Raw genomic sequence first — 12,546 nt, 5'->3', positions numbered from 1 at the left:
AATGTCCTGTTCTTTGATAATGTTCAAAAAAAAATCTATGGTGTAAGCCTGTCTACACAAACACTTTGAGGGAGAGGTTTACTATGATTTCCAAGAAAGAAAACATCCAATCACAGAGAGCTAAAGGTTCTGCTGTTGAGAAAATTGACAATACACTCCACAGGTTAAATCCAATTTACTTTTGAATTCTGGATCATTTCAGCAACTATGGTGCTTTGCTTTGTTTACCAATTCAAGGACGAAGCATTTTGAACTCGCTCCCTCTCTGGTTCACACTTCTGACTGGTCTTGTCTCCATGGCACGGGTGGCCGAGGTCCATGTGTATTTAGACTTTTTCATCTAACTAAAAGACAAAACATGAGATCTGAGAGGTTAAAATAATTAAAACTGATGACCATTACATAATCCTACATGATAATTTCTTATCCAGGAAGTGTCCCATGTTTTTATGTTAAGTAACATTGATTATATTGTTTAAACATGATACTGGTTGATTGTTAAAGATATGATTAAAAGAAGACAACTAAACCACTTTGTGGAGGTTAAGTGAAAATCAGCACCATGGCTAGAAAATAAAAAAATCTGTTGCTGTCTGTTGCTGGCACAGTATTCCCATTAAACATTGGCACTGGACTGAATAATGATCCAGTATGAGCTGGATGCCTCCAAAGCTGTATGTAAATTGTGGAAGTCCAAAGTGAGCCAAAGCTCAGACTGGAGGCAGTAGAGTACAGCAACTCTGCACAGTCACCTGCATCTCATGCATTAAGAAAACAACTGGCCACTGATGCTTTCTCAAGCAGAGTCCTCCCTCACAGGACACAGTGTATTTGGATGGAGGGCTCCTCCATCAATCAAACACGCCCCTCAGTACACTGTGTAGCGCTGCTTCACCAAATACAAATAACTTTGGTGGTCGAACAAATACTGTCCCTGTTTATACTAGAACTACATAAATATAGTGTCTCCTTGACAAGATCAACAAAACCAAACAAGGATATGAACCGAAGTATTTGATAGAAAGTATTCACACGCCTTCACTTTGTGTTGTAGATTGAACTTTAAATGGATAAAACTACCATTTTTGCCCATCTACACTGCCCATCTAAACATAAACTGAAATCTGTCATCCACAAAAGTATTCAGAACCTTAATTCAGTCAGTTGGTAGTCTCTGTAAGCTATGCATATGATTGATGTAGTTTATACATCTGTGGATAAACTGTCCAAGCAACTGTGAACTGCCATCTTCAGGTCTCTCCACAGATGTTTTATTGGGTCTAAGTCTGGGTTTGGCTGGGCCACTCAAAGACAATCAGAGACTTGTCCCAAAGCCACCCCAGTGTTGTCTTGGCTTTATGCTTTGGGCCATTGTCGTGCTGAAAGGTGAACTGGCTGCATTCATCCTTCCCTCTGCTCTGACCAGTCCCCACGTCCCTGCTGCTGAGAAGTTTTAGTGACATGTTTAAAAGTAGTTATGTTGCATGCATTTGCCACTAGTTCGTCACACTCACATATTCCCCTCATGCCTGTCCTGCAAGTGTCACTGTTGCATTTTAATCAGAATTTCAATTATGGATTTTTTTCCAAAGGAGAGAGAAGATTTGTTTTTTTTTAATGGCTGGGATTTGGTAATGGTTTATTTACCTTTTATTTACTTACACATACAAAATGCCTCAATTTTAAATTTTTGAAGAAACAACCTTATCTTGTTTATTTCTGTATCGTAAAGATCTAAGACCGAAATTTTGATACATGTCTGTTTTTGACGAGTTTGTAGTTAATCATGGATTCTGTATTGGTGGAGAGCATTCGGTCTCCTTTCAGATACAGATACAAATATGCGCACCCCTGGCACACATGCTTCCCTGCACAAACCTTTAGAGAATCTCAATGTGTTCATATAAACACCAATGTTCTCAGAGAGCACTTTGCTGCAGAGCTGCTACGCCTCGACAGCTCTGTGTCCACAAACATGGCAGGATGGATTTTTTAATTTTTTTTTTTAATTTGCTGTTAAATTCAAGCACCAAATTTAAAAAAAAAAAACAACATCTCATGTAAGTTAATCATATAGTTTTCATCAGGGTGGGAAGTCACCAGTAAATAGACTCACCACGCTCTTTCAGGCACATCCCACAGAAGTTGTAAATCTCTGGTGACAAGGAGGTAAATTGTAAAAATGGCTTCTCAACACTCAATAAGAGTTGTAGTCTACACCGCTGGAGCTCTGGTATGAGTGAAGGGAGCCTCCTGCAGTCATGTAGTTTGTGAAAGACTACGACATTCATTTATTTTAGGATTTTGTAACCTTACACCTACTGTAGCTCATGCATCCAAAGGTCAAAATGAGACACTTCAAACTTCACCAGAGTTATAATTTACACTGTTATTTTGTCTTTTAGCATCTCAATTTCATTGCATCTCGGTCCCAATTATTAGCAGTCGCTCTGCCAGTTTTTTTTGGCTGTTTTTCTTTTTCTTTTTTTTTTTCTTTCTACCCAAGCTGGGGTTGTGGTCATCAATGTCTAGAGGGCAGGGGACCCTCAGAAGTCAGCCAGCCTGTTCATTAAAGCCATTAACATTTTTCTTCACCCATGATTATCCTTTAGAAAAACAACAGCACTGGATCCCCCCACCTCCCTCTGTGTGTGTGTGTGTGTGTGTGTGTGTGTGTGTGTGTGTGTGTGTGTGTGTGTGTGTGTGTGTGTGTGTAGGTGGAGAGAAAACGCTGTAAGGAGAAACTTACATCTATTGAGCGAGTATCTGCACAAATGAACACCTCACACATCTACGCACGTTTCCTGTCTTCAGCAGCCTCTCATACAGTTACACAGCAGCTGGAGTAAGAAGTCAGCTGTCATAACTGATGTCTGGCAGCACCTCATCTCTCTTTGTTCTTTTTTTTTTTTCTCCTCCACCCTCACTCCATTGTTCTTTCTCATTAATCTTCACTGCTGACTTTATTTTCCTTCTTTTATGTTCTCTCAGCAGCAAGGCATCACAGTGTGAAGAAAATGATTGGTACAAAACTTTTCATTATGACTCTGATCAAAGTTGGCACCCATGAAATATAATTTCAAGTGTTTCTTGATGGAACATTTGAATTACTAAAAAAAAAATAAAAAAAAGAGAGAGAGACCAAAATGTCAGTATGTTTTCATGATTCTTTTGCAAGTGAAAACAAAGAGTTGAAAAGAATGACCTCCTGTGTCCGCTAGATGAATTTAATTAAAGTTCAAAGTATCTTTATTGTCCCTTACAAGAAACTGATGACCAAAGTGATATGTAAGATTTCATTCATCAGAGTCAGAGCGCAAAAGTCAAGTAAGCAGTCTGTGTAAATAAGCCATCTCCAGACAACAGTAAAATACTGTTTTAGCAGAGAAACCAACAACCTGAGCGTAACAGCTGAAACGCTGTCTGAAGAGGGTGAACTTGGCACTCCTGAAGGGAAGAAGCTTTTCTCACCACCTGCCTGTTATGAAGGTCTGTAGACTGGGCTTGACTCCTCCCTGAAAGCAGGACAGCATTATGTTAATTATGAAAAGGTTCAAAAGCACAAAAAGCTGTCCACTCAAATTGCCTTGTTGCGATTCTAATCTACTTACTTACCTGTTTATGATTCCTCCTACTGTCACCTGGTTCACCTTTCACAGCCTCTCTCCCTACACATCTGTCTCCACCACTCTTTTTTGTTTGGACCGGCCACAGTCCAATGATAGATCCACGAATGTTCGTGACTGACTGACTCAACACTTCTTGTAACCACTTCACATTAACAGCCTTGTAGCGTTTCAGTGGACAGAAACCCCTTTACTTCTTTACAGGGTTTTATTGCTGTGCTGCAGTAAGAGTATTGTCTCACGGTTGCTCGTCTTTCTGTTGTTTACATGCTCTTCAGATCTGCTAGTTTCTTTAGCTTAGCAGTTACTGATGGCTTCTCTCTCTCCCTCCCACTCTTCTGCTGTCTCCTGCTTGGTGTGTCTTATGTTTAGTTATTGCTTTGCCTCCTTTAAAGATAATGGTACATACACTGTACAGCCATATGTTTTCATCTGGTCTTGTTCCACCCTGTCTGTCATCCCTCTCTCTCACTGGATGTCTGCTGTTCTAATATTCTTAAATTTTCTCATGTATTTTTCATGATTCAAAACGTTGGTTGCTTTCAAGTAATTATGAACAGTATTTGCATGTAATTACCTTTGTTTTGAGATGAAAATATTCATTCTCTCTGACTTAAAAAGCTGAAGTAAAAAGACAGACAAAAGGTTATGAGAACAATAACATGAAAAGAAGTGTTTAATTTTATTTATGCAGAATCGTTATGGCTAAATGAGCCACTGAGCCAACAGGAAAGAAATAACATTGTTCCTGTTGTTGCAAACTATTAAATAATAGGTTTGGGACTTTTCAAACTGTCTTAAAACATAAGCTGAGGCTTATATGAAGCCTCTGCAGTCCCACTCAGCTAAATCAATATATTTAAATTCTCTAAGTTATAATATATTCAGGTCATTTCCCTGTTTGTTTCCCCAAATATTAGTTTCCTGCTGCAGAAAGTCTGGAAGTAAGCTGAAATGATTAGTTCAATCAAGGGAAACTTTCTGTTCAAGCTGGAGTACGCAGTCATTTTTTGGCGTCAATGGGGAAAAATTCCATAATCCTCTTTCTGCATATTTTAATTCAAGTGGCTGAGAGGAAACTAGACGTCTGCACCTCCTCTTGGCTCTGATTTCAGGCTTTAGAAAATCTTTTCAGAGAGAGAGAGAGAGAGAGAGAGAGAGAGAGAGAGTTAATATTTCCTCTTCCACAAATGCAGATGTGTGTGCACGTTCCTTCAGAAGAATATATATAATATCAGTCAAGGTGTTTCAGAGATGAAGACAACTTGCAGTAGTTCCCCCGGACAGCTAACAGGCTGCTAACTAAATTTTTCCTGCAGTATGTAAATGTGTTGTGGTTGGTTATGTAGGTAGATTCACCGTGAAAGCAGGCGATGACTGGCTGTGTTGAATCGTTTAGCCTTCTGCTAACTGTATCCAAAGGCTCGTGGTTGTGTTGCTTATGTTGAATGGAGTTGGATTCATAGCAATTTTGTTAGTTACTTTATGAACTTTAAGGTCTTTCTAACTCTAACACATGATAAGGAAGTTCATAATATGTTGTGTTGATGTTCACTGTGCTGGCATGAGCAAAATCTTTTTTTCTTTTCTTTTTATTGTCTGCACTGAAAACTGCAAACACGTTACTGCTGACTTACAGCACATGGCCATGGCATATCAGGCTGAGTTTGTTCTCCTTAAGCGTGTGCATACGCCCGTGAGAGGGGAGCTGCAGGAGGGCGGCTGTAATTTCAAACTGTTCATTTCTTTTTTCGACATTTCTGCCAAACCTGGCTTTAATCAATTATTCATTTGGTCTCTTTTTAAGCAAAAATCTAGTTTTTAAATGGTGAAGATTTGCCACTTTTCTTTATCTTGTATAATAGTACACTGAGTAATATACTCTTTGGATTCTGGACTGTTAGTTGGAGAAAACAAACTATCTGAATATATCAGCTTAGGCTGTGGGAAAGTGTAACAATTAATCAAGAAAATGATTGGCAGATTAATCCATAATGACAACAGTCGTTAGGTGTAGCCCTATTTTATACCCTTTGTCACAATTTGCATATAAACCTGAGTGGAAATGTCAGGCCTAGGCTGAAAAGCTGATGGATCGCCAAAAACAAATTTCGCTGGAACCGTTTGACTTAAACAAGTCAGACATTCGAGCCTTTCACGGAAAAAAATCAAAAATATTGCAATTAGCAATTTGCACTTGCTCTTTAACTTTGATTCTTGTTGCGTTAAGAGGTAAAACTAAGTGGAAAAAGTTTGCATTTACATAAGATAACCTAAGCATTTTACTATTTGCCTCTCATTCACACACAGACACACACACACACAAACACAAACACACACCAATGGCATTTTGTAAAATCTTTTCCTCTTTTCTATCCTGTTAATCACCTTGTGATGCTTCGAAGTTTGGGACCCATTACTGTTGAGAACCACATAGTTGATCAAAATTTTTTTACCTGACTTCACCAGTGTGTCAGCTCTAAACTCTAACCAGTGTTGTCGGCCCTCTGCCTTTCCCTCCTGAACAGGTGAATGCGTTTCTGTCCTTCGTGGTTCCCATGGTGGCCATATCTGCGCTGAACGGGATCATAGCCAATCAGCTGCTGCGAATGTTCCGCGAGGCAGAGCAAGACAACCGGGTGTGCATCATCGGGGGAAATCCCACCATGCTGAACGTCACCGTGGAGCCAAACCGCGCTCAGTCGCTTCGCCATGGAGTTCTTGTCCTCCGTAAGTGACCCCCACCTCCCCCACCTTACACACAGACACACACACACACACACACACAGACACACACCTACACACACACTTACACCTACACACACACACATACACACACACACACACCTACACCTACACCTACACACACACACAAACACACCTACACACACACCTACACACACACACACACACACACACACAAACACACCNACACACACACACACAGAAAGAGAGCCGGTTATTTGAAGGTTATCTTTTAAAAGACTGTGATTAGAAATATTTTCCAACATAGCCCACATCATATCTTACTAATACAGAGAAGACATTTTTAATGTCCAGGTCATCATCTACAGTAAGTTGCTTTTGTGCCTTAGTCATTCACCCATTCACTTTCAGGTTCAGGTTTATTGTCATTTCCATATACTGTAGATGCTTGACATACATCAGCCTGAAAAAACCTCAGCACAACATAGAACAGACATACAAACACCACACAGTCTTGGGTAAGAGAGAGCACTCTCACAACAGCAGCAACAACTTGGATGTTTTCATGGTCCGGTATATTTTCTTGACATGTTGGAAAGTCTTTAAACGTCCCCAGCATTGTTTGTTGATCACTACAGCTCTGGCAGATAGAGCACTACAATAACAATAGAGGTGAGCTCCCTTGTTCTCCAGTGGAGAACAGTCTTTGGACACAACCACAACATTTTCGCACCTTTCCTTGTGAATATAAGCACACAGTGTATTGGCCATGAATCCCAGCAGACGGAGATTCCAGTAGTGAATTAGCCCGTCCAGCTCGATGACCATGTCCAGAATGTTGATATTCTGATTTTTTTTTTTTTTCCAATCTTACAATAATAATAATAATCGAACTGACAGCCCCACATTTAGCTATAATGGTCAAATAGAGAATCCACCACCTCCTGAAGAATGCATATTATACTTTCATCTATGTTGAGAGTGAATGACAAACAAGCTTTAGCAATTTTGCCTGCAAAATAAAAGCGCAAGAAAGTATTTGAGTTTCGCTTCATAATAGCTGCCTTTTTTTTTTTTTGTAAACGACAAAAGCATTGAAATATTTGGTCTGCTAGATGCATACGCTGCCATGGCAACCAAACAATTCATGTTACATGTTTGCATTACCTCAACCTGAAGCCTTCCTGATTTTAAATCCCTGACACCAATGTTTTGTGTGTCTGCCAGTGAGTTTGTTTGATTGCGTGCCTATCGCTAACTGTGATGCTTTTCTCACACCAGAAAATCACATAGTAGAGTTCGTCTGAGCTTCAGTGAATATTCGCAGAGCTGCCTCGTGAACTTCTGTGTGCTACTGCAGCTTGTAAATCAAGTGATTTCACTGCAAAATGTTGCTGTTTTCAGTAGAGGTTACACTTTGAAAAATTTTGCAGGAAAGAGCCTTTTGTGTTTGGTCTTGAGTCCCCACCACTGTGCAGCAGCAGACACACACAACACACTCAGTCAGTGTAAAAGTAATTTTAACTAACCATGGGAATTAAGCAGCTGATTACCGGATATATTTTATGTTTAAACCAGTTCTTAAAAACGAGTTATTTGTTCACGCTCTCTCTCTCTCTCTGGCATTTGCAGTAAAACATATAAGCTGTGTCCCAGTTCAGGTGTAGCATCCTTCGGAGGATGTGGTCCATGAATGTGTGGCTCTTCGTAACTGTTGTAGACAGTGAAGGCCAAACTGATATGAGACAGTCTAGCCTATGAAGGATTTTGGCTTTGGGTCATCAGCTGTGTCTGCCCTTACCATTGCCTCCTGTCGCCTAGCAACCTTTAGAACAAGTAACTTTTTTTCACAAAAACCTGACAGTTTAAGGCCCTTGGTTTTAACAGTTATTCTGTTAGCTGTTGATCTGAGCTGAAACCTAATACTTACATGAAAGTGTAAGTAAGTGTAAGTGTAATCCTTGGGCTCTCTGTGTGTGTTGTTTTCTACCATATTATTTTCATTACCAGCGTGTAATGAATCTTGTGATAGATTGGGCCACTAAGGATCCACCCGTTGGAACGTTCGTTGCCCAGGAAAAGAAGGCAGCATTTCTCCGCCACATTTGAACAAACCTTCGAAATGCTGTGACGCAGTCGATTTTCAAATGCAGCCCTGAAAGTATGCAGCCTCTGAATTGGGATAAAGCTAAAATGTCTTTCTATAATGATTCCCTTCTCGTTGTTCCGACTTACGTCATCATATCACAGATTGAATTTAAGCTTAATCGGATCAAGGTGAATCTGGTTGCCAGATGTGGTCCGGTTTGGTCTGTAACAGTCCCACTTAGAGCAGGCGCTGCTGAGACCTGTCCTGGTGTATGATGAGTAGTGTTGCACTTTAGTGACAATACAATTGGTTTGATAATGCCAGGCAGCTTCAATTATGGAAAGAGCACTTTGAAATGATTTCTGATCCTACTCTGACTGTGACTGCTTCCTTTGTCACACACAGAGACAGACTAATCTTCACTGTAATGGGCCTCATGTTCTGTATTCATCAATTATGAAAGCAGCGTGAGATATTGACCAGAATTGAGAAGAGATTAATTTCGCCTTTTCCCGTCTCAATCCCCCACCAACTCTGTCTCTTTTTCTCTGTAACTTCATTACACCTGCTCTTTATGTGTGCATGTGTGTGTCATAATTCCAATTCAGTGGCTCCCCATTCGAAACCCAGTTAGTCATAATTATCCTGCCTTTGTCCAGCAGTTTCATTTGACAGCCCAACATTGGCTTTTAGTAATCGCTCTACTTCGCTATGAAACCATAGAGTATTAATTAAAGGTGTCCACAGTGACTCGTGGTTTCTAGAAATAGCCAATAAAAAGACTTCAATAAAATAGCTTTCCCACACACCTAGACAGTTTTCACAGTAAAGCAGTGTGGTCATTTAGTCTGCTTAATACCAGCTGTGCGCTGCAGGGAAGTCTGCTCACTGTGTAGCATGTGTTTGATTCTCCAACAGTGTATAAACACACAATGACCCCTGCCTGCTTGAAATGTCTTCCTTTTCTTCTTGAATGTTTACCTCATCCTGGAAAAGGTCCAGAGTTAATGCATTAGGCCTACTCATACCAGCTCCACATACACAAATCAATCAGGGGTAAGACTCTTTAAAACCAGACCCTTTAAAATGGTTTACAGGAGTGCCGGTATGTTTTAAAGGTTAGAGCATTTATGTAATTTACGGCACACAAGATGGAATTGTAAAATCTCTTCTTTCATTGATTACATAATGGTTGTAGACTGTAAAAACAACCATCATATTACACAGGTACATACATTAACAGCTTTTTAAAAGTCAGGCTTTATGATTGAAGCCATTTCTTCTTTTCACACAGTCAGCTCCCATAGCAGCAGCACTAAGGTGGCAAAACTTTAAAGGTCCCATATTTTACTCTTTTACTGTGTTTTATTTGAAGTGTTGATATCCAGAAGAATATATACTGTATATGTGGTTTTAAGTACCAAAAACCATCTCAATGTAGTTTTACATCTCCTCTCTCAGGCTTCTCTCTGAAGCTCTAGTAACAGCAGGTTGGTGAGCCAATCAGAAGACAGGAGACTCTGAGCCTCTCTTCTGAGTGAGCGAATAAAAAAATAGCAGATTTCAAGTAAACACTCAGAAAAAACATTTTTTTTCATTTTTAAATATTTTTTATTACAGTACAACAGAAGCTTCTCACAACTTTCTGAACTCATTCACTTTTGTTAAGAGACTTGGTTAGTTTGTTGGCACAGCTGCAATTTATTCTTCTACACCATATCAACCTGGACACAGTCGCATTATTTTGCTTTGAGACTGTAAGAAAATTTAAAGTTGGTTGCTAGTCCATGGCCATACTCTTATATATATTCTTTAATGTTGAAGTTGCAGTGAAGTCACTGTTCAGTCATTAATTACCAGACAGTGACTGTCATATGTATGGATCCATATATTCAAAGAGCTGCGAAAGCAGAGGATGGATTACCCTGGTTTCAGAATAACTTTCTGATAAATGTGTGTGTACAGTGTATGAGTGTGTGCATGTGTGCGTGTGTATGTGTGTGTGTGTGTGTGTGTGATGACCGACTGACTAATTGGGACCGACTGACAGTGACAAATAGCAACAGGCACAGAGCTGAGGATGGAGCTGCCATGCTGGAATAGACTCCAGACAAATGAGAGCCCTGTCTGCCTCGATGGACTACAGGAGTGTAGTCCAACACATACACACACACACACACACACACCCCTCAACACATTTAAAACCCACGCTGTTGTCCTCTATCGTTGTTTTTGCAACTTGAGTGTGTCTGTGTCCTGTACTGTATGTATATCTGCTGATGTTCGTTGATAGTTCAAGGTAGCAAATGGAGAAGCAATTGCCTTTTGAGATGTGTTGGCGTTTCAGCAAACAGTGCACTAAATTAGTATGTCCACCATGGGATAGAAAACAATCTGGTGACAGTGTGGGCTGAGAGTGTTTCTTGGTGAGATCCAAAGTGTCGCCTGAAGAATACCTGAGCTGTACTTAACCACCTGGAGAAAATCACCACTGAGCTACGAGAGACAAGAATTGAAAATGGAAAGGTACGTCAGACTCTGATGTAATCTCTCCTGACAGGCAAGACAAAGCGGCACTCAAATATCTCAGCCGAAGAGAAACAAATGACACTCCCATCAGCCACAGCTGACTTCGCATCTGCTGTAGCCCAAAAAACACTACCACCATAGACGACCATTGTAAAATCAAACTATTGACAGGACGCCTCAAGCTTTGGTCAAATGACACAAAAGCAAGCTTTCTTTTTCATACTTCATAATATTCTATATTCTATTTTGTGGTTTTACATCTCATTTATAGGTCACTTGTTAGTTACTTCAAACCTTTCCATTGTGATGAACACATTTATTGTGAATTTATGTGGAAACATGATAAGACATCTTCACATATTACATATGATTTGATATTTAACTAAGTGACTTTGATGGATCAAAGTGGTAAGGTGATGAAAAACAAATGATCAAAGACAAAATCAATCAATCAATCAGACAGTCATTTTATTTGTCCCCAGCGAGGCAATTGGGTTTGCAGCAGTGGGATATATGCATTGAGCACACATCAAAACACAAAAACTTAAAAACACGGGGCTCATAAATACAACACCAAGACCAAAAGAAAAAGGACAATAAGTTAATACATACAAAACAGAAACAGTACATTAGACAATAAGTTAGCATCTACATTTACCTTCTAGAGTTTAGGAGGGGGATGGCACAGGGAATAAAAGAGTCTGAAAGGATGGATTTATGGATTTAGCTGTGTAGAAGAATGACCAAAATCAACACATTTTATTTAACAACACTTATTATAGATAGGTAGATTGAGAATCAAATCCTGACAGGCATCAACTGGAGGGACTGGGACTTTAAGAGAAGACAATGTTGCATTGTGGAGAATCTAATGTGATTTTAGGTTCTAATAAAGCTTCCAAATGAATGTTGACTCGTTTTCCCTATAACATCACAAGTAAGAAGAGAAGAACAGCCAGGCAACGTCAGGTGATGTGGACAAGGCCAATGAGTTCAACCTGTTCTACAACAGGTGTGACACAGCCTCACCTGTTCTCTCTCCCACTGCTTCAGCTGCATCTTCTCCTACGGCATCTTCTCCTCAACCTGACACCGCAGTTGCAACTCCCTCCACACTGGGGTCAAGTCTCCTGTCCTTTACAGCGGAGGAGGTGAGGGCGGAGCTCAAGAGGCTATGTCCTGGACAGGCAACAGGCCCGGATGGTGTGTGTCCGAGGCTGTTAAAGGACTATGCAGCCCAGCTGGCTGAGCCTATCCAGAGGATCTTCAACTTCAGTCAACAAACAAGGAGGGTCCTGGTCCTGTGGAAAACATCATGTCTTGTTCTGGTACCTAAAGTAAGGCGACAGGCTGAGATAAATGACTACAAACCGTTGGCCCTCACATCACACATCATGAAGACCCTGGAGTGGCTGCTTCTCCACCTTCTGAAGCCACAGGTTGAACATGCACTAGACCCCCCCCCCCCACAGTTCGCCTACAAAGAACATATTGGAGAGGATGATGCCGTCCTTTACATGCTCCACACATTCTTAGCAGCATGTCAGACATGAACACAAAGAGACAAGCTGGTAAAAAAGGCTGGGTCTGTGCTTG

The 12,546-nt window shown here is 40.4% G+C and overlaps 1 protein-coding gene across 1 annotated transcript in view; it reads left to right on the top strand.

Annotated features, from left to right (window-relative positions):
• Window positions 1-12,070, top strand: part of LOC111221301 (neurotensin receptor type 1-like) — a gene marked incomplete at its 3' end in the record, with an annotated part of 33,371 nt that extends 21,301 nt beyond the window's left edge. Inside the window, exons 2-3 of the mRNA XM_022744655.1 lie at window positions 6,155-6,356; window positions 12,004-12,070. Coding sequence (XP_022600376.1) covers window positions 6,155-6,356; window positions 12,004-12,070 — 269 coding nt within the window. The remainder of the gene's footprint in view (window positions 1-6,154; window positions 6,357-12,003) is intronic.
• Window positions 12,071-12,546: the final 476 nt, after the last annotated feature.

This window comes from Seriola dumerili, unplaced genomic scaffold (assembly GCF_002260705.1).
Source record: "Seriola dumerili isolate Sdu_G_001 unplaced genomic scaffold, Sdu_1.0 BDQW01000083.1, whole genome shotgun sequence".
Classification (NCBI taxonomy): Eukaryota; Metazoa; Chordata; class Actinopteri; order Carangiformes; family Carangidae; genus Seriola; species Seriola dumerili.
This window is presented reverse-complemented; position numbering and strand designations above follow the sequence as displayed.